The sequence below is a fragment of the Nasonia vitripennis genome (genome assembly GCF_009193385.2).
Source record: "Nasonia vitripennis strain AsymCx chromosome 4 unlocalized genomic scaffold, Nvit_psr_1.1 chr4_random0008, whole genome shotgun sequence".
NCBI classification, from domain to species: Eukaryota; Metazoa; Arthropoda; class Insecta; order Hymenoptera; family Pteromalidae; genus Nasonia; species Nasonia vitripennis.
The window spans coordinates 804,047-824,023 of record NW_022279644.1 but is presented as its reverse complement, the minus strand read 5'-3'; the positions used below and the strand labels follow the sequence as shown (position 1 = coordinate 824,023).

The 19,977-nt window shown below is 44.7% G+C and overlaps 1 protein-coding gene across 12 annotated transcripts in view; it reads right to left on the bottom strand.

Moving 5' to 3' along the window:
- LOC100115246 (trithorax group protein osa) overlaps positions 1–19,977 on the bottom strand; it is a 411,563-nt gene that overhangs the window by 82,651 nt on the left and 308,935 nt on the right. For all 12 annotated transcript variants that reach the window (XM_031930083.2, XM_031930084.2, XM_031930092.2 and 9 more), the window contains 2 exons: positions 1,385–1,532; positions 1,053–1,311 (listed from right to left, as the gene is read on the bottom strand). In XM_031930083.2, coding sequence (XP_031785943.1) covers positions 1,053–1,311; positions 1,385–1,532 — 407 coding nt within the window. The remainder of the gene's footprint in view (positions 1–1,052; positions 1,312–1,384; positions 1,533–19,977) is intronic.

Here is a 19,977-nt window from a genome sequence, read left to right as displayed (position 1 = left end):
ACGAAGGTTTGGCGGCACGCTATTGATAACATGTAAATCAGATCACAATTTGTAGTAAATCTGCAGTAGTAATGTGTTACCGGCTGTTGGCAACAACATATTACTGACTGAAACGTTATAACACCTACTGGTACATTTAAGCCTAATATTAGATAGAGAAAGTATCGCGAGACAGCATCGCTATAAACTTACTGCAAAAATTTTAGAACCACGGGATACAGATGCTGTATATAATATACTATTTTCTCCCACAAGATTTTTCAGATTGATCGTTCCGTTTATTTTTTATGATAAAAAAATGCTTTTCATTTCTAATCATATCTTTTAAACTAAATTATAAAATGTTTTAAACAAAATCATGACGATAAAGAATAATGAATGACAATAAATATTTGATGACAATACAAGATTTTTTAACTTTGTGGTGATTAGTTTGTGAAATAAAAATCAAAAACCTAAAAAAAAATAGTTTTTCTATGTCATATGGTTACGGGAGTAAAAACCACTTTAATTAACTCAAAATTTGGAAAAAAGATAGATCTTTTGTTTATCTAAGTTATTTAAGCAGATTTTAAAATTCTATCATTTTTAAATATTTAGGTTAAAAAATTTTCATGTATTTTTTTTCTTTGTATGTCTCCAAAGCCAAACAATCAATTCTTTCGAAAAAAATCAAAATGATGCGACACAATTAAAACAATATGCTGGAAAAATGAGCAAAATATGTGCAAATAAGAGGGCAATAATAATTGGCTTTTCCTAGCTTTGCATCTGGTTGAAGCAGCTAATGTTCTCCAATGCCACTTATGCTTAAATCATTATCTCTATATTCTATGTCTAAAAAAAGTACTGCCATCCTTGTCGCTACACAGGGTGCTTTTTTCGATAAAGATTTCAAATATTTTTTTATGCAAGAATATTGATGAGTATAGGACTAGTAAATTAAAAATATGTTTCTAATACTATCTTCAAACTAAAGTAAAAAATTAGTTTTCCTCCTGCTGCGTAAAAATTAAATTTTTAACTCAAGTGTCAAAATATTATAGGCGTACCTGATCTTGTCTGTAGTAGTCTTGAGAACTTGAATATGTATTTCCAGAAGTTGATTGTGTTAATGAAGTTGTTTGTTGAGATGAAACTGTTTGCTGTTGTGAATTAGTTGAATGGCCTTGTGATGCTGTGGAATAGGTACATCTTATTCCTGATGCTGACCCACTAGAATAAGTTCCAACTGGTTGATTTGCACTGTACCTATTATAAATATCTTGATTTCCAGAGTTTCCTTGACCTATATTATTATTACTGTAACCCCTGCAAAATTATTATTTGTTATTGAGAGTCGATTAATATATGTGCATAAATAAGAATACAAAATACTAATTACCTTTCTATATCAGAAACGTAAGGTGGGTAGTGTGCTCGAGTAGAATAGGGTTGATTAAACTCACTTTGTTGATTTAAGGCACTACCTTGTGGGCGAATATATTGATCTTGCGAATAATTTTGAAACGATGTTGGATTTTGATAGCTACCTATAGAAATATAATAAATATCAATAATTTAAAATGAATATGATTATTTTTAAGTATGCATTGTATGAATAAGAGTATTTTGAAGCGAAAAGGTTTTTTGTAATTCATGGAAAAGCCTATTCAACGTTCCTCGATACAATATATATGATATAAAATTATAGATTAAAATATGTTTTATTTCAACTTATACCTGCAAATATAAGTTTAAGAAAATTGTAATTAGTAGATAGATTTAGATTTAATTTTTCATCTTTCTGTGCATTTTGTTGTACAATATATAACACAAAGAAATATAAAAAAAATAAGTAACGTCTACCCGGATTATTTAATTAAACTGAATATCCATAAATCTTTGTCGTGTACATCGGTGGCTAGAAGAGCCCCGTTTATTGTAATTTGAGTGGATAACTAGCGCCGAGCGTACAGAAAGTATGGCTCGGTCGAGTCAGATATGTCAATACGATCATGAGGACCCGCAGAGGCGGCGGGATTCGTGGATAGGTGCGACTGACAACACGACGGTTAAAAAACTTTATGTTGACGTTAATTCGAAACAATGATATAACAAACGTTTGTCTAGAAGAAACAAATGCTACTACGCACGAGATGTTCGAGGGAGGGAGAAAGGGAGAGGAACAGTAGGAATAGATTTAGATATTTTTTATTCTTATACATTATGTTGTACATCTTCAGAAATAGAATACAAAGAAGTAGCATACATTTTTGTGTAAGTGTGCTAGGTATGAAGCGTGTGGAATGGAATGAAATGAGATAAAGAAGTGTGTGTGTGTGTGTGTGTGTGTGTGTTTGCATAATGATTACGTATTTTCCAATTCAAAGAAGTATGTTTCAGCTGCGTGTTTAAAGTGTGATATTGATAGTGTGTTGCGAAGGTGAGATGGAAGACTGTTCCAGAGGTAGGAAGCGCTGATAAAAAATAAATTCTTCAGCGTCTTCGTCTTGAAAGCCGGGATTTCCAGGGGGATCACCTCACCCCTTACGGGCCTGAGCGCAACGTGAAAATAAAAAAAGGCTAGAATGTAGGCAGGCACTGATGTGTTAAAGATTTTTTTCAAGAAGCAGGCCATGAAAAATTTCCTGCGCCCGGCGGTGGTAAGCCATTACATCTCTCGCCTATAAGGGGAGATGTGCTTGTCCCTCTTTTTACACCATAGATGTAACGGATTTCCGTGTTAACAAGTCTTTGGAGTTAAGTGTCCAATTCTTGAGTCAGGTCACAGTATGCTAATGAACAATAGTCTATGATCGGAAATAGGAGTGCTAGCACAATGTGTTGGCGCAGCCTAAGGTTAGTGCTCTTCCGAAAGAAGTAAATTCGATACATCAAAGTCTAACGTGCTCTTTCCACGTAAGTTTGAAGTCAAGCACCAAACCCAGATTGCGCACAAATGATTCATAGTCGATCCGGGCTCCCCTTATGTTGATGTAAGTGTTAGCAACAGTAGGTAAGGCATTTATGTAGTAGGGAGAGCCCAGGACGATTGCCTTAGTCTTAAGGACATTAAGTTTGAGACGGTTTTGTGCAACCCAGCCCATTATCCTTTCGGCATTAGCACTCATCCTGACAAAACAAGAATCAAGCTCCTGAAGATGGCATTGGCTGTATATTTGTAGGTCATCCGCATAGATTAGATGGGACACATCTGAATCTAGACAGAAACCAATATCATTGGTGTGCAACGCGTACAACAAAGGACCCAAAACTGACTTCTGTGGGACAACGGTGTTTAATGGTAGAAAGGTGGAGAGTTCGTTGTTGGCACTAACGAGGATAGCTTTCTGAGAGGCCTGACGTAATATACAGTATCAAACGCTTGCTGAAATCAAATAGAAGTAGAAGGGTGACCTTCTATTTATCTATTACAAGCCTGACATCAACAGTCAACTAAATTAAGCCAGACAGTGTGCTGTGGCCAGTGCGGAAGCCTGATTGGAAGTTGTCAAGGTAAAGTCTTGACTCGAGATATCCAGAGCGCTGTCTGTGCACCAGCCACTCCAGCACCTTAAACAAGAAACAAAGAAGGGAGATCGGACGGTAGTCAGTCAAAGATGTTGGAGAGCTGACCTTGTTAAGTGCACGCACAAGCGATGATTTTGGGTTATTTAAATTTGCCTGTGTGCCGTGAAGCCATTTAAATCTTTACTCAACAACTGACATATTTTATTTTTTTATTATTATTTATAATTCATAGCGCATTATTAACATCTTGCTCATATATATCTAAAATATGAGATGATTTATATGTTTATAATTAATTTATACTAGCAAAAAACGCTCGCTTCGCTCGCTATTTACAAATTAATTGTAAAGATATTTAATTATTTGACGTGTCATTATTAAATATACTGTTAAATATTAGATGTACACTCGATAGTAGTTAATTCTTATGGAACGATTTTGAAATGCTCTAATTAGACTGCCAGATTGATAAATTCTAACCAATCGAAAGCACGGTTTCAAAAACGTTTCACGAAAATTAATTACTGTCGAGTATAAATGAATATATTTAATACAGCCAACATTCTATAAAAGTAGTTACAGCTACTAGTACACAGGATCGATTTTAAAATTATAGAATAAAATAGAAATAAATTTTGAATATTAAAAATGTTTTCAAACTCTTTGTAATTATTTGGTGACAGTATTAATGAAATTAACAAAACCTAAAACAGAATAATAATATTAATTAAACATTTATTTTTTATTTACATTTATAATATAATATAAATTGAAGGATTATAACAATCATAACATTTATATTCTGTAATTAAATAATAACGATATCTTAAATCTCTAGTAAAAAAGAAAAATGAAAACAACTGAAGAAAAAAGTTATAAACTGCAGGTGATAGCAGAAAAATGTCGGAATTGAGACACAGACAACAGTAATCTTTTGTTGTCTTCAGTTTTATTTAGTTTGCTAGATTCTTCAGTTAAATTTATTTTTTTTTAGGTATGAACTTTTACGATTTTGTGAATAACTATAAAAATAAATACAACAGATAATAACTATAAATAAGTGAAGACAACGTTTTTCCTCAATCAAAACAGCTATCCTCGGAGTTCTACAAATTTCTCTTACCTTTTTAAAAACACGCCGAGGATCACGTTAAAGTCCTCAAACGCGTGTTAAAAAGAATCAAAGAAGCAGGGCTGACTGTCAACAGAGAGAAGATCGTGTTCTGCAAAGAAGAGGTGAAATACCTCGGCGTCCTTGTAAACAGAGACGGCTTCAGGCCAGATCCAGAGAAGATCGCTCCGATAGTGAATTTTCCACAGCCAAAGAATCTAAAACAACTGAGACGTTTCCACGGTATGGCCTCGTGGTATAGGAAATTTCTGGAGGACTACGCAACGTTGGCCGAGCCACTGACGCGGCTAACAAGAAAAGATAAGCCGTTCGTATGGAGAGAGGACCAGCAGTCAGCGTTCGAGGCGATAAAAGCTCTCGTCGCCTCGGCACCAGTACTGTCCAGATTTCGACCAGCAATTAGTCATACACACCGATACGAGTGATACGGGTCTCGGTGTTGTATTGACGCAAAATATAAATGGGCAGGAGCGAGTTCTTGAATTCGCCAGCCGAGTGCTCACGCCGTCTGAAAGAAACTATACAGTCAGCGAGCGGGAGTGCTTAGCCGTACTGTTTGCGGTGCGCAAGTTCCGCCAGTACATAGAAGGCTACGAATTTAAGGTAATAACAGAGTTTCAGTTGGCTGTGCAATCTGCGCAATCCAACAGGCAGATTGGCTCGCTGGGCACTCGAGCTGCAAGGGCACAAATACACAATCGAACATCGGAAAGGCGCCGACCACCATGTGTCAGATGCTCCGTCTCGGATGTATCAGGAGACAGAGCCAGAGATAGCAACAGTGAGTCAGGATCCACAACCCCAAGACTGCTGGTATAATGACCGGTTCAAAGCAGTCAAGAAAAAGCCAGAAAATTTTCCGGAATGGAAAATTGTGGGGGGGGGGGGGGGGGGGCGGATGTACAAGTACAGGCCGGACCTTGACATCACGGGCACCATGGGAGACGACGACGATGCCTGGAAACTCGTCGTCCCAGTGGAAAAAACGACTGCAAGTGCTGCAAGAATGTCATGATCAGCCGACGGCTGGACATTTCGGCCGCGAAAAAACATACAAGAGAGTGACGGAAAAGTATTTCTGGCCAAGAATGTATCGAGACGTAGCAATATACGTACAGCGCTGTCAACTCTGCCAGCTGGAAAAAGTGGAACAGCGCGCACCGCAGGGGTTTATGGGCAAGCGCGTGGTGCGAAAACCCTGGCAGTGGGTGGCAGGGGATATCATGGGCCCCTTGCCAAAGTAAGCCAAAGGTCATGAATATGCACTGGTCTTCCAGGATCTATTCACTCGGTGGATAGAGTGTATACCTCTCCAAAAAGCAAACGGCAAATCGATACTCACAGCACTGAAAGAAAGAGTCATTCTGATATTCGGAGCGCCGGAGATCTTTCATTCCGATAACGGCACCGAATTCAGAAATAAAACTATAAACGAGTACCTGGCGGCGCAGGGCATTCAACATTCGTACTTGCCCCCATACCATCCGCAAGATAACCCGGTTGAGCGGGTAAACCGAACGATCAAGAGTGAGATCGCCGCGTTCGCGGAAGAAAATCATAGAGCGTGGGATAAGCATCTCAGCGAGATCGCATTCTCGTTTAATACCGTGGTGCATGAGGCTACAGGTGCCTCGCCTGCAATGCTGAATTTCGGCAGACAACCAGCAATGCCAGCGTCGCTCAGAGTAAAAGAAGACCAAGAAGCGGCGCGGCAGGGAGCCGTAGGTGATTGGCAAGCCCGCCTCGCCAAGTTACCAGCTTTACACGAGCGAGCAAAAGCCCTGTCTGGTGAAGCGCAAGATCGCCACGCTTCATATTTCGTTGTTCGTCGCAGAGCGGCGACCTTCAAGGTCGGCGATATCGTCGACAAGAGAAGGTACGTACTATCGTCAGCTGCCGGTGGAGTAGCGGCGAAACTAGCTTTACCGTATGTAGGCCCGTACACCATCACCGCACAGGTCGGCTCAAACACATTCGAGCTAACTGGCAAAGGCGGAAAAATCGAGAAGCTGGTGCCGGCAGAGGAGATGAAAATCTTCTACGATACGACAGAAGGCGAGGCAGCGTGCGGAGACGAGCCGGAGCTCGAGCCGTCAGATGTAAGGACGGGGGTCGAGGATAAGCGCGAGAAAAGAACAAGAAAGCGTGTAACCGAGCTAGCGGGCGCGTGCGGCGGCAGAGCAGCGAAAGACTCAGCAGGAGCGGTGGGGGAACCTCCTCGCCGTCCGCGCGGAAGACCATGAAAGATTGTAACGGCAAGCGAGCCGCCGGAAGAACAGAGGGCCGCCGAGAGGGCCGCTGACGAGGCCGAAGACGATCTCGACGAGACGGCGACCATGGTGGTCGAGAAGAGTGGCCGTCCAACTGGAGACTCGCTGGCGGACAACGAGCCGGCGAGCGAAGGGGCAGGAGCTTGGGGTGTAACCCCCGAACCATCAACCCCAAGGGCGAGCTCTCTCGGCAACAAAGAGCGCGCCGACAGCTGGGTGGAGCTGCGAAGGTAGTTGCGTATCCTGAGGGACACCATCCGGGAGTCGCAGGACTGGGGGGTGGACCTCTTTGCGCGCTTCGACGCCTACCTCCAGGCTGCCAGATCGCAAGCACGAGCCGGAGGTGCAGGTGTGGGCCCACCGTATAGAAGATCGGCGGGAGAAGCAAGTCCTCCTTGATGGGGCTCGGCGACGGAGGTACGACCGTCGCCGCGCGCTCGAGGCAGAGGAGCGCAGGGCACGGGAGTCTTTGTCTCAATTCCGACATTCTTTTGTTTGTCGACATTTTTTTTTCAGTTATCTTCTTTTTTAGTCTAAAATCTTTAAATGGAAACTTATGTGCAGAATTTTTGTTCCACTAAGGATCAATATAAGTATAAAAAATTATGTAATTTTATACAAAGTCATATTTTATATCCTTATAGAGTATAGAGTCGCTGTCGGTTACAACAGTCGGTTACATCGCTGCGCGGCTACAGGGCGCGCGCCTGGCCGGAGTCTACTTATATTGATCCTTAGTGGAACAAAAATTCTGCACATAAGTTTCCATTTAAAGATTTTAGACTAAAAAAGAAGATAACTGAAAAAAAAATGTCGACAAACAAAAGAATGTCGGAATTGAGACAAAGACTCCCGTGCCCTGCGCTCCTCTGCCTCGAGCGCGCGGCGACGGTCGTACCTCCGTCGCCGAGCCCCATCAAGGAGGACTTGCTTCTCCCGCCGATCTTCTATACGGTGGGCCCACACCTGCACCTCCGGCTCGTGCTTGCGATCTGGCAGCCTGGAGGTAGGCGTCGAAGCGCGCAAAGAGGTCCACCCCCCAGTCCTGCGACTCCCGGATGGTGTCCCTCAGGATACGCAACTACCTTCGCAGCCCCACCCAGCTGTCGGCGCGCTCTTTGTTGCCGAGAGAGCTCGCCCTTGGGGTTGATGGTTCGGGGGTTACACCCCAAGCTCCTGCCCCTTCGCTCGCCGGCTCGTTGTCCGCCAGCGAGTCTCCAGTTGGACGGCCACTCTTCTCGACCACCATGGTCGCCGTCTCGTCGAGATCGTCTTCGGCCTCGTCAGCGGCCCTCTCGGCGGCCCTCTGTTCTTCCGGCGGCTCGCTTGCCGTTACAATCTTTCATGGTCTTCCGCGCGGACGGCGAGGAGGTTCCCCCACCGCTCCTGCTGAGTCTTTCGCTGCTCTGCCGCCGCACGCGCCCGCTAGCTCGGTTACACGCTTTCTTGTTCTTTTCTCGCGCTTATCCTCGACCCCCGTCCTTACATCTGACGGCTCGAGCTCCGGCTCGTCTCCGCACGCTGCCTCGCCTTCTGTCGTATCGTAGAAGATTTTCATCTCCTCTGCCGGCACCAGCTTCTCGATTTTTCCGCCTTTGCCAGTTAGCTCGAATGTGTTTGAGCCGACCTGTGCGGTGATGGTGTACGGGCCTACATACGGTAAAGCTAGTTTCGCCGCTACTCCGCCGGCAGCTGACGATAGTACGTACCTTCTCTTGTCGACGATATCGCCGACCTTGAAGGTCGCCGCTCTGCGACGAACAACGAAATATGAAGCGTGGCGATCTTGCGCTTCACCAGACAGGGCTTTTGCTCGCTCGTGTAAAGCTGGTAACTTGGCGAGGCGGGCTTGCCAATCACCTACGGCTCCCTGCCGCGCCGCTTCTTGGTCTTCTTTTACTCTGAGCGACGCTGGCATTGCTGGTTGTCTGCCGAAATTCAGCATTGCAGGCGAGGCACCTGTAGCCTCATGCACCACGGTATTAAACGAGAATGCGATCTCGCTGAGATGCTTATCCCACGCTCTATGATTTTCTTCCGCGAACGCGGCGATCTCACTCTTGATCGTTCGGTTTACCCGCTCAACCGGGTTATCTTGCGGATGGTATGGGGGCAAGTACGAATGTTGAATGCCCTGCGCCGCCAGGTACTCGTTTATAGTTTTATTTCTGAATTCGGTGCCGTTATCGGAATGAAAGATCTCCGGCGCTCCGAATATCAGAATGACTCTTTCTTTCAGTGCTGTGAGTATCGATTTGCCGTTTGCTTTTTGGAGAGGTATACACTCTATCCACCGAGTGAATAGATCCTGGAAGACCAGTGCATATTCATGACCTTTGGCTTACTTTGGCAAGGGGCCCATGATATCCCCTGCCACCCACTGCCAGGGTTTTCGCACCACGCGCTTGCCCATAAACCCCTGCGGTGCGCGCTGTTCCACTTTTTCCAGCTGGCAGAGTTGACAGCGCTGTACGTATATTGCTACGTCTCGATACATTCTTGGCCAGAAATACTTTTCCGTCACTCTCTTGTATGTTTTTTCGCGGCCGAAATGTCCAGCCGTCGGCTGATCATGACATTCTTGCAGCACTTGCAGTCGTTTTTTCCACTGGGACGACGAGTTTCCAGGCATCGTCGTCGTCTCCCATGGTGCCCGTGATGTCAGGGTCCGGCCTGTACTTGTACATCCGCCCCCCCCCCCCCACAATTTTCCATTCCGGAAAATTTTCTGGCTTTTTCTTGACTGCTTTGAACCGGTCATTATACCAGCAGTCTTGGGGTTGTGGATCCTGACTCACTGTTGCTATCTCTGGCTCTGTCTCCTGATACATCCGAGACGGAGCATCTGACACATGGTGGTCGGCGCCTTTCCGATGTTCGATTGTGTATTTGTGCCCTTGCAGCTCGAGTGCCCAGCGAGCCAATCTGCCTGTTGGATTGCGCAGATTGCACAGCCAACTGAAACTCTGTTATTACCTTAAATTCGTAGCCTTCTATGTACTGGCGGAACTTGCGCACCGCAAACAGTACGGCTAAGCACTCCCGCTCGCTGACTGTATAGTTTCTTTCAGACGGCGTGAGCACTCGGCTGGCGAATTCAAGAACTCGCTCCTGCCCATTTATATTTTGCGTCAATACAACACCGAGACCCGTATCACTCGTATCGGTGTGTATGACTAATTGCTGGTCGAAATCTGGACAGTACTGGTGCCGAGGCGACGAGAGCTTTTATCGCCTCGAACGCTGACTGCTGGTCCTCTCTCCATACGAACGGCTTATCTTTTCTTGTTAGCCGCGTCAGTGGCTCGGCCAACGTTGCGTAGTCCTCCAGAAATTGCCTATACCACGAGGCCATACCGTGGAAACGTCTCAGTTGTTTTAGATTCTTTGGCTGTGGAAAATTCACTATCGGAGCGATCTTCTCTGGATCTGGCCTGAAGCCGTCTCTGTTTACAAGGACGCCGAGGTATTTCACCTCTTCTTTGCAGAACACGATCTTCTCTCTGTTGACAGTCAGCCCTGCTTCTTTGATTCTTTTTAACACGCGTTTGAGGACTTTAACGTGATCCTCGAACGTTTCTGTCGCGACAATTACGTCATCTAAATAAGAAAAGGCGTGCGGCTGCAGCTCTGGCGTAATTATTTTATCCATCAGCCTTTGGAACGTGACTCCCACTTCTGATAAGCCAAAAGGTAGGCGCTTGAACTGGAAAAGCCCCATCCCAGGCACCGTGAAAGCTGTATATTATATTATACAGCTGGTAGTTCCACGCTACGGTAGTCTTATAATATAGCTCCATTATATTATAAGACTACCGTCTGCTAGTTTGGCGCCGCGACCGTGGCTCGGCATGAGTTGCCGTCCCAGTGCGCTCGCTAGCTGCAGTCCGATCGGACCCATGCATACGCGAGATGCGCCGTTGTCGTATAAGGCGCGGAATCGAAAACTTCCGACCCTTGCCTACATCCACCAGCGTTTCTCCTGGGGATTGTCTTCGTCGCCTGGGAGGTTATCTTCCTCTCCCGCTTGACTCTCCATAATCAAGTCAATTACGTCGTCCGTCTCTCGCTCGCTTCTGCCGGGCTCTTTATGTACCTGCGTACTCTGGCCCGCCTCATCCTCCTCGTCAGCTGTTGCTACTGACAGTGATGAGAGCGCGGCGGGCTTTTGCGCTTTATTCTTATTTTCCGGACTCTGCACTACTATTGCGCCGTGTCGTTCCAGGTCTCAAGCGTGTCCTGCAGAGACTGATATCTTCTCTGCCCTGGTGACTCTAGGGCTCGCGCTTCTACTCACCGCCTTTTCGGTCTTCTTGGAGTTTCGCGAGCGTGTGTCGACCGTCCTCACCCGCTCGCTTCCTCTTTTCCCTCTGGACAATCTCGCTTAAAGTGTCCGGGTTTGTTGTAGTTGTAACACAGCGCTTCGCTCTTCGGCTTACTGCCCTGGTGTTTGTTATGATGCGTGCTGTGTCTCTTCTGCTCGTACTTGTTGCTGCGCTCGCTTTCTGATCGTATTTTCTTCTCGAATTTTTCCAGCCTTTCGTCCAACATTTTGCTAAACATTTCTGCCAGTTGTGTGTTCTCGTCGTTTGCCTGTGCAACTTCGACTGCTGCGACTTTTGGCGGTGCTGCGGCTGGTTTACGTTTCGTCGGTCAGACGTACGCTAGTGATGCCAGCATAGTCTGCTCGGGTGGCGGTGGCGCGCGGTACTCTTGACTGCCCGCCAATACAGTATCGGCCTCTTCTGCTTTCTCTCGGAAGCTATCTCCATCGTAGCAATCCATACGTGGTGTCAAGCTTTGCAATTCTGGTTTTAAGTTTTGATGCAGCAGGTCTAACTGTTTCTCCAAGCACGGACGAGGCCTCATCTCTTTCATCATTCCGCTGAGGCACGTGACGTAGTCACGCACGCGCTCGTGCGCGCCTTGGTACTGTTTTCCGGCGTCAGAGGCCAGGCGCTGTTGGAAGCGCCTGTTTGTCCCGTACCACCTTGTAGCTGCCGTTCGAAATTCTTCCCAGCACTTCCAGTTATCTTTATTATTTTCATACCACTCCGCCGCAACACCTGTGAACACGTGTGGCAGTGATTCCATTTTCTCGACCTCTGTCATCTGTGCTAGCCTCATGTTCGACTCTAGGCGATCCAGAAACCTGTTGATTCTATCTGTCATGCTCCCAGAAAATCGCAAGTCCCACTTGCGGATTATAGTCACGATATCTCTCACGAATGTTCTCGTCGTGCTTCGGTTTGGTGCGGGGGAGTGTCTTTCTGACGCTTTGCGTCATTCTCTCCACCTGTTTCTGGGAGTTGCGCCTCTCGCGCCTGTTGTCGGGGTTGACGTCTCAAAATTTGTCGCGTCGCTGAACGTGACTCTTGGTGGCGGTTGTCTCGACTCGCCGTCCATCCTGGTGCTGGAGGCACGCTCTTCCGTGCGCTTTTGCTTGAGCTGGCTCACCTCTTCTAGCAGACTTCTAACTGTTCGCTGCATTTTTCCCAGGTAATCTACCATGCCTGGTAGCATCGTGTACTCTTGTCTGTCCACCCCCGCGATGCAGTCTTTAAACTCGTTCTTATCCGCTCCGGCTTCTTCCTGTACATTTTCTGGTACGACGACGTTCTCTTCGACGGCGTTGTCTAAAGTTCTCTGTAGTCGTCCTTGTGTCCTGGGTCCAAAATCAGCTCTTCCAGTGGTGCGGATTAATGCCGATTCTTTTCTCTTCTACACAAGTGGTCTCCAAGAATGATCTGCGGCTCTCCGCTCTCTCTTGTTTTATTGCAGCGGCTCCTAGTTCGCCCGTCGGCTCGGAGTCCGACGGGTCATATTCGCCCATCAGCCACCTGTGCGTTCCGCTCGCTTACGCCGTTGTGTCCCCTGTCGGTGCGACAAGTAGCAGGAGGTGAGAAAAAAAGAAAACAGAAGACACAAATCCCGCTTAACTTGTCACTCGCTAAATTCGTAACCGGAAAAAAAATAAATAAATTGAAAAAATAAATGATGTGGTTGTCGACCTTGCGTCGAGCCACTCGATAATCCGACCGGTGACACTACCACTCTTGTTACTATTTTACAGGAATGCTTACAATTTTTCCTATGCCTGAAAACGCGAAAATGCCTAACTAACACACGCTCTCGACTCCACGCTTTGTGTGTGAGTACGATCGCCCCCCGCGCTCGGCGGCAAAAATTTAAATTTCTAACCTGCTCGCCGTCCCGCACGGCGAGCCGTCACACAGTGGGAGAAAATGGACACAATTCGAGCAATTTTTAATCGTAGAGCCATGATTTTTTTTTAAAACTCTTTAAAAAAGCATCAAGTTCAAGCTACAGGTGCGGAAATTATTGTATCGCCTCCCCGTAAACCCATGAGACCACTAGAAGCCACCCCTACCAAACCACAAGCAGGCTAACTAGCCTAACCCTGGGAACAGCGAGTTAAATCGCTTAATTTTTTTCTTAAAATAATAAAGCCACACAGCATAAGCCAACTAACCACCTAAACACTCACCCCCCTACCCCCAGAAACCACCCCTACCAAACCACAAGCAGTCTAACTCATCTATCCCAGGGAACAGCGAGTTAAATCGATTTATTTTTTCTTAAAATAATTAAACCACACACCAGAAGCCAACAAATTACCTAAATACCTCCCCCTAACCCGCTTAACCCCTAGAAACCACCCGTAGCAAACCACAAGCAATAAACTATGGTTTAAAAAAAAAATCTTTACTCATGTCGATTTTTCACATTGATATCATTTAAGATTTAATGTTTAGAACGAAGAAATCGTGTCCTCGAGACTTAAACTTCAGTGTCACTGTATAAATTTTGAAAAAAAAAGAGGTAAAAGCACATAAAATGGCGGCTAACAGGGGAAAATCGTGAAAAATTTCGAGAATTTGTTACTTAAGAATGATAAGACTTCAGAAAAAAAATTACTGAAGAAAAAATTCTTAGATTAAATAAAAAAATACGTTGCAATTATATCAGAATTTTTTGAAGATTTCTCGAATTTATTATATTATAGTATAATTTAATATAATTAAATCTATTGATCATACGATTTTTCGATGGCTAAATGGCAACCATGACGTGGTAAAGGGGCTTAAATCTGTTTCAACGCAGATGACTAATAGCAGTTCATTCAACAATTACAGCTAACAAATAATGTGACTAATTTATTTGTAATAATGTCTTGAATTACGTGGTTATACGATTCTGCGAGTTTCCGGTCTGGCCTGTAGAGTGAATTTTTATTATTTTAAGAAAAAATAAAACGATTTAACCCGCTGTTCCCAGGGTTACGTTAGTTAGCCTACTTGAGGTTTGATAGGGGTGGTTTCTAGGGGTTAAGCGTATTAGGGGTAGGTATTTAGGAGATTTGTTGGCTTCTGGCGGGTGGCTTAATTATTTTGTGAATAAATAAAGCGATTTAACTCGCTGTTCCCAGGGTTAGGATAGCTAGCCTGCTTGTGGTTTGGTATGGGTGGTTTCTAGGGGTTAAGCGGGTTAGGGGTAAGTATATAGGTGATTTGTTGGCTTCTGGTATGTGGCTCAATTATTTTGAGAAAAAATAAAGCGATTTAACTCGCTGTTCCCAGGGTTAGTTTAGTTAGCCTGCTTGTGGTTTGGTAGGGGTTGTTTCTAGGTGTTAAGCGGGTTAGGGGTAGGTATTTAGGTGATTTGTTGGCTTCTGGCGTATGGCTTAATTATGTTGAGAAAAAATAAAGCGATTTAACTCGCTGTTCCCAGGGATAGATGGGTTAGACTGCTTGTGGTTTGGTAGGGGTGGTTTCTAGGGGCAGGAGGGTGAGTGGTTAGGTGGCTAGCTGGCTTATGGTATGTGGCTTTATTATTTTAAGAAAAAATTAAGCGATTTAACTCGCTGTTCCCAGGGTTAGGTTAGTTAGCCTGCTTGTGGTTTGGTAGGGGTGGTTTCTAGGGGTTAGGGGTAAGTATTTAAGTGATTTGTTGCGAAATAAAAATAAAGCGATTTAACTCGCTGTTCCCAGGGTTAGGTTAGTTAGCCTGATTGTGGTTTGGAAGGGGTGGTTTCTGGGGTAAGCGGGTTAGGGGGATGTATTTAGGTTATGAGCTGCCTCATGGTGTATGGTTTAATTCTTTTAAGAAAAAATAAAGCGACTTAACTCGCTGTTCCCTGGGTTAGGTTAGTTAGCCTGCTTGTGGCTTGTAGGGGTGGTTTCCAGGGGTTAGGGGTAAGTATTTAGGTGGTTTGTTGGCTTATGGTGTGTGGTTTTATAATTTTGAGAAAAAATAAAGCGATTGAACTCGCTGTTCCCAGGGTTAGGTTATTTAGCCTGCTTGTGGTTTGGTAGGGGTGGTTTCTAGGGGTTAGGGGTAAGTATCTAGGTGATTTGATGCGAAATAATAATAAAGCAATTTAACTCCCTGTACCCAGGGTTAGGTTAGTTAGCCTGATTGTGGTTTGGTAGGGGTCGTTTCTAGGGGTTAAGCGGGTTAGGGGTAAGTATTTAGGTGATTTGTTGGCTTATGGCGTGTGGCTTAATTATTTTGAAAAAAAATAAAGCGATTTAACTCGCTGTTCCCAGGGTTAGGTTATTTAGCCTACTTGTGGTTTGGTAGGGGTGGTTTCCAGGAGTTAGGGGTAAGTATTTAGGTGGTTAGCTGGCTTATAGTGTGTGGCTTTATTATTTTATGAAAAAATTAAGCGATTTAACTCGCTGTTCCCAGGGTTAGGTTAATTAGCCAGCTTGTGGTTTGGTAGGGGTGGTTTCTAGGGGTTAGGGGTAAGTATCTAGGTGATTTGATGCGAAATAAAAATAAAGCGATTTAACTCGCTGTTCCCAGGGTTAGGCTAGTCAGCCTGCTTGTGGTTTGGTAGGGGTTGTTTCTAGGGGTTAAGCGGCTTAGGGGTAGGTATTTAGGTGATTTGTTGGCTGTTGGCGTGTGGCTTAATTATTTTGAGAAAAAATAAAGCGATTTAACTCGCTGTTCCCAGGGATAGATGGGTTAGACTGCTTGTGGTTTGGTAGGGGTGGTTTCTAGGGGTCAGGGGTAAGTATTTAGGTAATTTGTTGGCTTCTGGTATGTGGCTTAATTATGTTGAGAAAAAATAAAGCGATTTAACTGGCTGTTCCCAGGGATAGATGGGTTAGACTGCTTGTGGTTTGGTAGGGGTGGTTTCTAGGGGCAGGAGGGTGAGTGGTTAGGTGGCTAGCTGGCTTATGGTGTGTGGCTTTATTATTTTAAGAAAAAATTAAGCGATTTAACTCGCTGTTCCCAGGGTTAGTTTAGTTAGCCTGCTTGTGGTTTGGTAGGGGTTGTTTCTAGGAGTTAAGCGGGTTAGGCGTAGGTATTTAGGTGATTTGTTGGCTTCTGGCGTGTGGCTTAATTATGTTGAGAAAAAATAAAGCGATTTAACTCGCTGTTCCCAGGGATAGATGGGTTAGACTGCTTGTGGTTTGGTAAGGGTGGTTTCTAGGGGCAGGAGGGTGAGTGGTTAGGTGGCTAGCTGGCTTATGGTGTGTGGCTTTATTATTTTAAGAAAAAATTAAGCGATTTAACTCGCTGTTCCCAGGGTTAGGTTAGTTAGCCTGCTTGTAGTTTAGTAGGGGTGGTTTCTAGGGGTCAGGGGTAAGTATTTAGGTAATTTGTTGGCTTCTGGTATGTGGCTTAATTATGTTGAGAAAAAATAAAGCGATTTAACTCGCTGTTCCCAAGGATAGATGGGTTAGTCTGCTTGTGGTTTGGTAGGGGTGGTTTCTAGGGGCAGGAGGGTGAGTGGTTAGGTGGCTAGCTGGCTTATGGTGTCTGGCTTTATTATTTTAAGAAAAAATTAAGCGATTTAACTCGCTGTTCCCAGGGTTAGGTTAGTTAGCCTGCTTGTAGTTTGGTAGGGGTGGTTTCTAGGGGTCAGGGGTAAGTATTTAGGTAATTTGTTGGCTTCTGGTATGTGGCTTAATTATGTTGAGAAAAAATAAAGCGATTTAACTCGCTGTTCCCAGGGATAGATGGGTTAGTCTGCTTGTGGTTTGGTAGGGGTGGTTTCTAGGGGCAGGAGGGTGAGTGGTTAGGTGGCTAGCTGGCTTATGGTGTCTGGCTTTATTATTTTAAGAAAAAATTAAGCGATTTAACTCGCTGTTCCCAGGGTTAGGTTAGTTAGCCTGCTTGTAGTTTGGTAGGGGTGGTTTCTAGGGGTCAGGGGTAAGTATTTAGGTAATTTGTTGGCTTCTGGTATGTGGCTTAATTATGTTGAGAAAAAATAAAGCGATTTAACTCGCTGTTCCCAGGGATAGATGGGTTAGTCTGCTTGTGGTTTGGTAGGGGTGGTTTCTAGGGGCAGGAGGGTGAGTGGTTAGGTGGCTAGCTGGCTTATGGTGTCTGGCTTTATTATTTTAAGAAAAAATAAAGCGATTTAACTCGCTGTTCCCAGGGTTAGTTTAGTTAGCCTGCTTGTGGTTTGGTAGGGGTTGTTTCTAGGGGTTAAGCGGCTTAGGGGTAGGTATTTAGGTGATTTGTTGGCTGTTGGCGTGTGGCTTAATTATTTTGAGAAAAAATAAAGCGATTTAACTCGCTGTTCCCAGGGATAGATGGGTTAGACTGCTTGTGGTTTGGTAGGGGTGGTTTCTAGGGGTCAGGGGTAAGTATTTAGGTAATTTGTTGGCTTCTGGTATGTGGCTTAATTATGTTGAGAAAAAATAAAGCGATTTAACTGGCTGTTCCCAGGGATAGGCTAGTCAGCCTGCTTGTGGTTTGGTAGGGGTTGTTTCTAGGGGTTAAGCGGCTTAGGGGTAGGTATTTAGGTGATTTGTTGGCTGTTGGCGTGTGGCTTAATTATTTTGAGAAAAAATAAAGCGATTTAACTCGCTGTTCCCAGGGATAGATGGGTTAGACTGCTTGTGGTTTGGTAAGGGTGGTTTCTAGGGGCAGGAGGGTGAGTGGTTAGGTGGCTAGCTGGCTTATGGTGTGTGGCTTTATTATTTTAAGAAAAAATTAAGCGATTTAACTCGCTGTTCCCAGGGTTAGGTTAGTTAGCCTGCTTGTAGTTTAGTAGGGGTGGTTTCTAGGGGTCAGGGGTAAGTATTTAGGTAATTTGTTGGCTTCTGGTATGTGGCTTAATTATGTTGAGAAAAAATAAAGCGATTTAACTCGCTGTTCCCAAGGATAGATGGGTTAGTCTGCTTGTGGTTTGGTAGGGGTGGTTTCTAGGGGCAGGAGGGTGAGTGGTTAGGTGGCTAGCTGGCTTATGGTGTCTGGCTTTATTATTTTAAGAAAAAATTAAGCGATTTAACTCGCTGTTCCCAGGGTTAGGTTAGTTAGCCTGCTTGTAGTTTGGTAGGGGTGGTTTCTAGGGGTCAGGGGTAAGTATTTAGGTAATTTGTTGGCTTCTGGTATGTGGCTTAATTATGTTGAGAAAAAATAAAGCGATTTAACTCGCTGTTCCCAGGGATAGATGGGTTAGTCTGCTTGTGGTTTGGTAGGGGTGGTTTCTAGGGGCAGGAGGGTGAGTGGTTAGGTGGCTAGCTGGCTTATGGTGTCTGGCTTTATTATTTTAAGAAAAAATTAAGCGATTTAACTCGCTGTTCCCAGGGTTAGGTTAGTTAGCCTGCTTGTAGTTTGGTAGGGGTGGTTTCTAGGGGTCAGGGGTAAGTATTTAGGTAATTTGTTGGCTTCTGGTATGTGGCTTAATTATGTTGAGAAAAAATAAAGCGATTTAACTGACTGTTCCCAGGGATAGATGGGTTAGACTGCTTGTGGTTTGGTAGGGGTGGTTTCTAGGGGCAGGAGGGTGAGTGGTTAGGTGGCTAGCTGGCTTATGGTGTGTGGCTTTATTATTTTAAGAAAAAATTAAGCGATTTAACTCGCTGTTCCCAGGGTTAGTTTAGTTAGCCTGCTTGTGGTTTGGTAGGGGTTGTTTCTAGGAGTTAAGCGGGTTAGGCGTAGGTATTTAGGTGATTTGTTGGCTTCTGGCGTGTGGCTTAATTATGTTGAGAAAAAATAAAGCGATTTAACTCGCTGTTCCCAGGGATAGATGGGTTAGACTGCTTGTGGTTTGGTAAGGGTGGTTTCTAGGGGCAGGAGGGTGAGTGGTTAGGTGGCTAGCTGGCTTATGGTGTGTGGCTTTATTATTTTAAGAAAAAATTAAGCGATTTAACTCGCTGTTCCCAGGGATAGATGGGTTAGACTGCTTGTGGTTTGGTAAGGGTGGTTTCTAGGGGCAGGAGGGTGAGTGGTTAGGTGGCTAGCTGGCTTATGGTGTGTGGCTTTATTATTTTAAGAAAAAATTAAGCGATTTAACTCGCTGTTCCCAGGGTTAGGTTAGTTAGCCTGCTTGTAGTTTAGTAGGGGTGGTTTCTAGGGGTCAGGGGTAAGTATTTAGGTAATTTGTTGGCTTCTGGTATGTGGCTTAATTATGTTGAGAAAAAATAAAGCGATTTAACTCGCTGTTCCCAAGGATAGATGGGTTAGTCTGCTTGTGGTTTGGTAGGGGTGGTTTCTAGGGGCAGGAGGGTGAGTGGTTAGGTGGCTAGCTGGCTTATGGTGTCTGGCTTTATTATTTTAAGAAAAAATTAAGCGATTTAACTCGCTGTTCCCAGGGTTAGGTTAGTTAGCCTGCTTGTAGTTTGGTAGGGGTGGTTTCTAGGGGTCAGGGGTAAGTATTTAGGTAATTTGTTGGCTTCTGGTATGTGGCTTAATTATGTTGAGAAAAAATAAAGCGATTTAACTCGCTGTTCCCAGGGATAGATGGGTTAGTCTGCTTGTGGTTTGGTAGGGGTGGTTTCTAGGGGCAGGAGGGTGAGTGGTTAGGTGGCTAGCTGGCTTATGGTGTCTGGCTTTATTATTTTAAGAAAAAATAAAGCGATTTAACTCGCTGTTCCCAGGGTTAGTTTAGTTAGCCTGCTTGTGGTTTGGTAGGGGTTGTTTCTAGGGGTTAGGCGGGTTAGGGGTAAGTATTTAGGTGATTTGTTGGCATATGGTATGTGGCTTAATTATTTTGAAAAAAAATAAAGCGATTTAACTCGCTGTTCCGAGGGTTAGGTTATTTACCCTACTTGTGCTTTGGTAGGGGTGGTTTCTAGG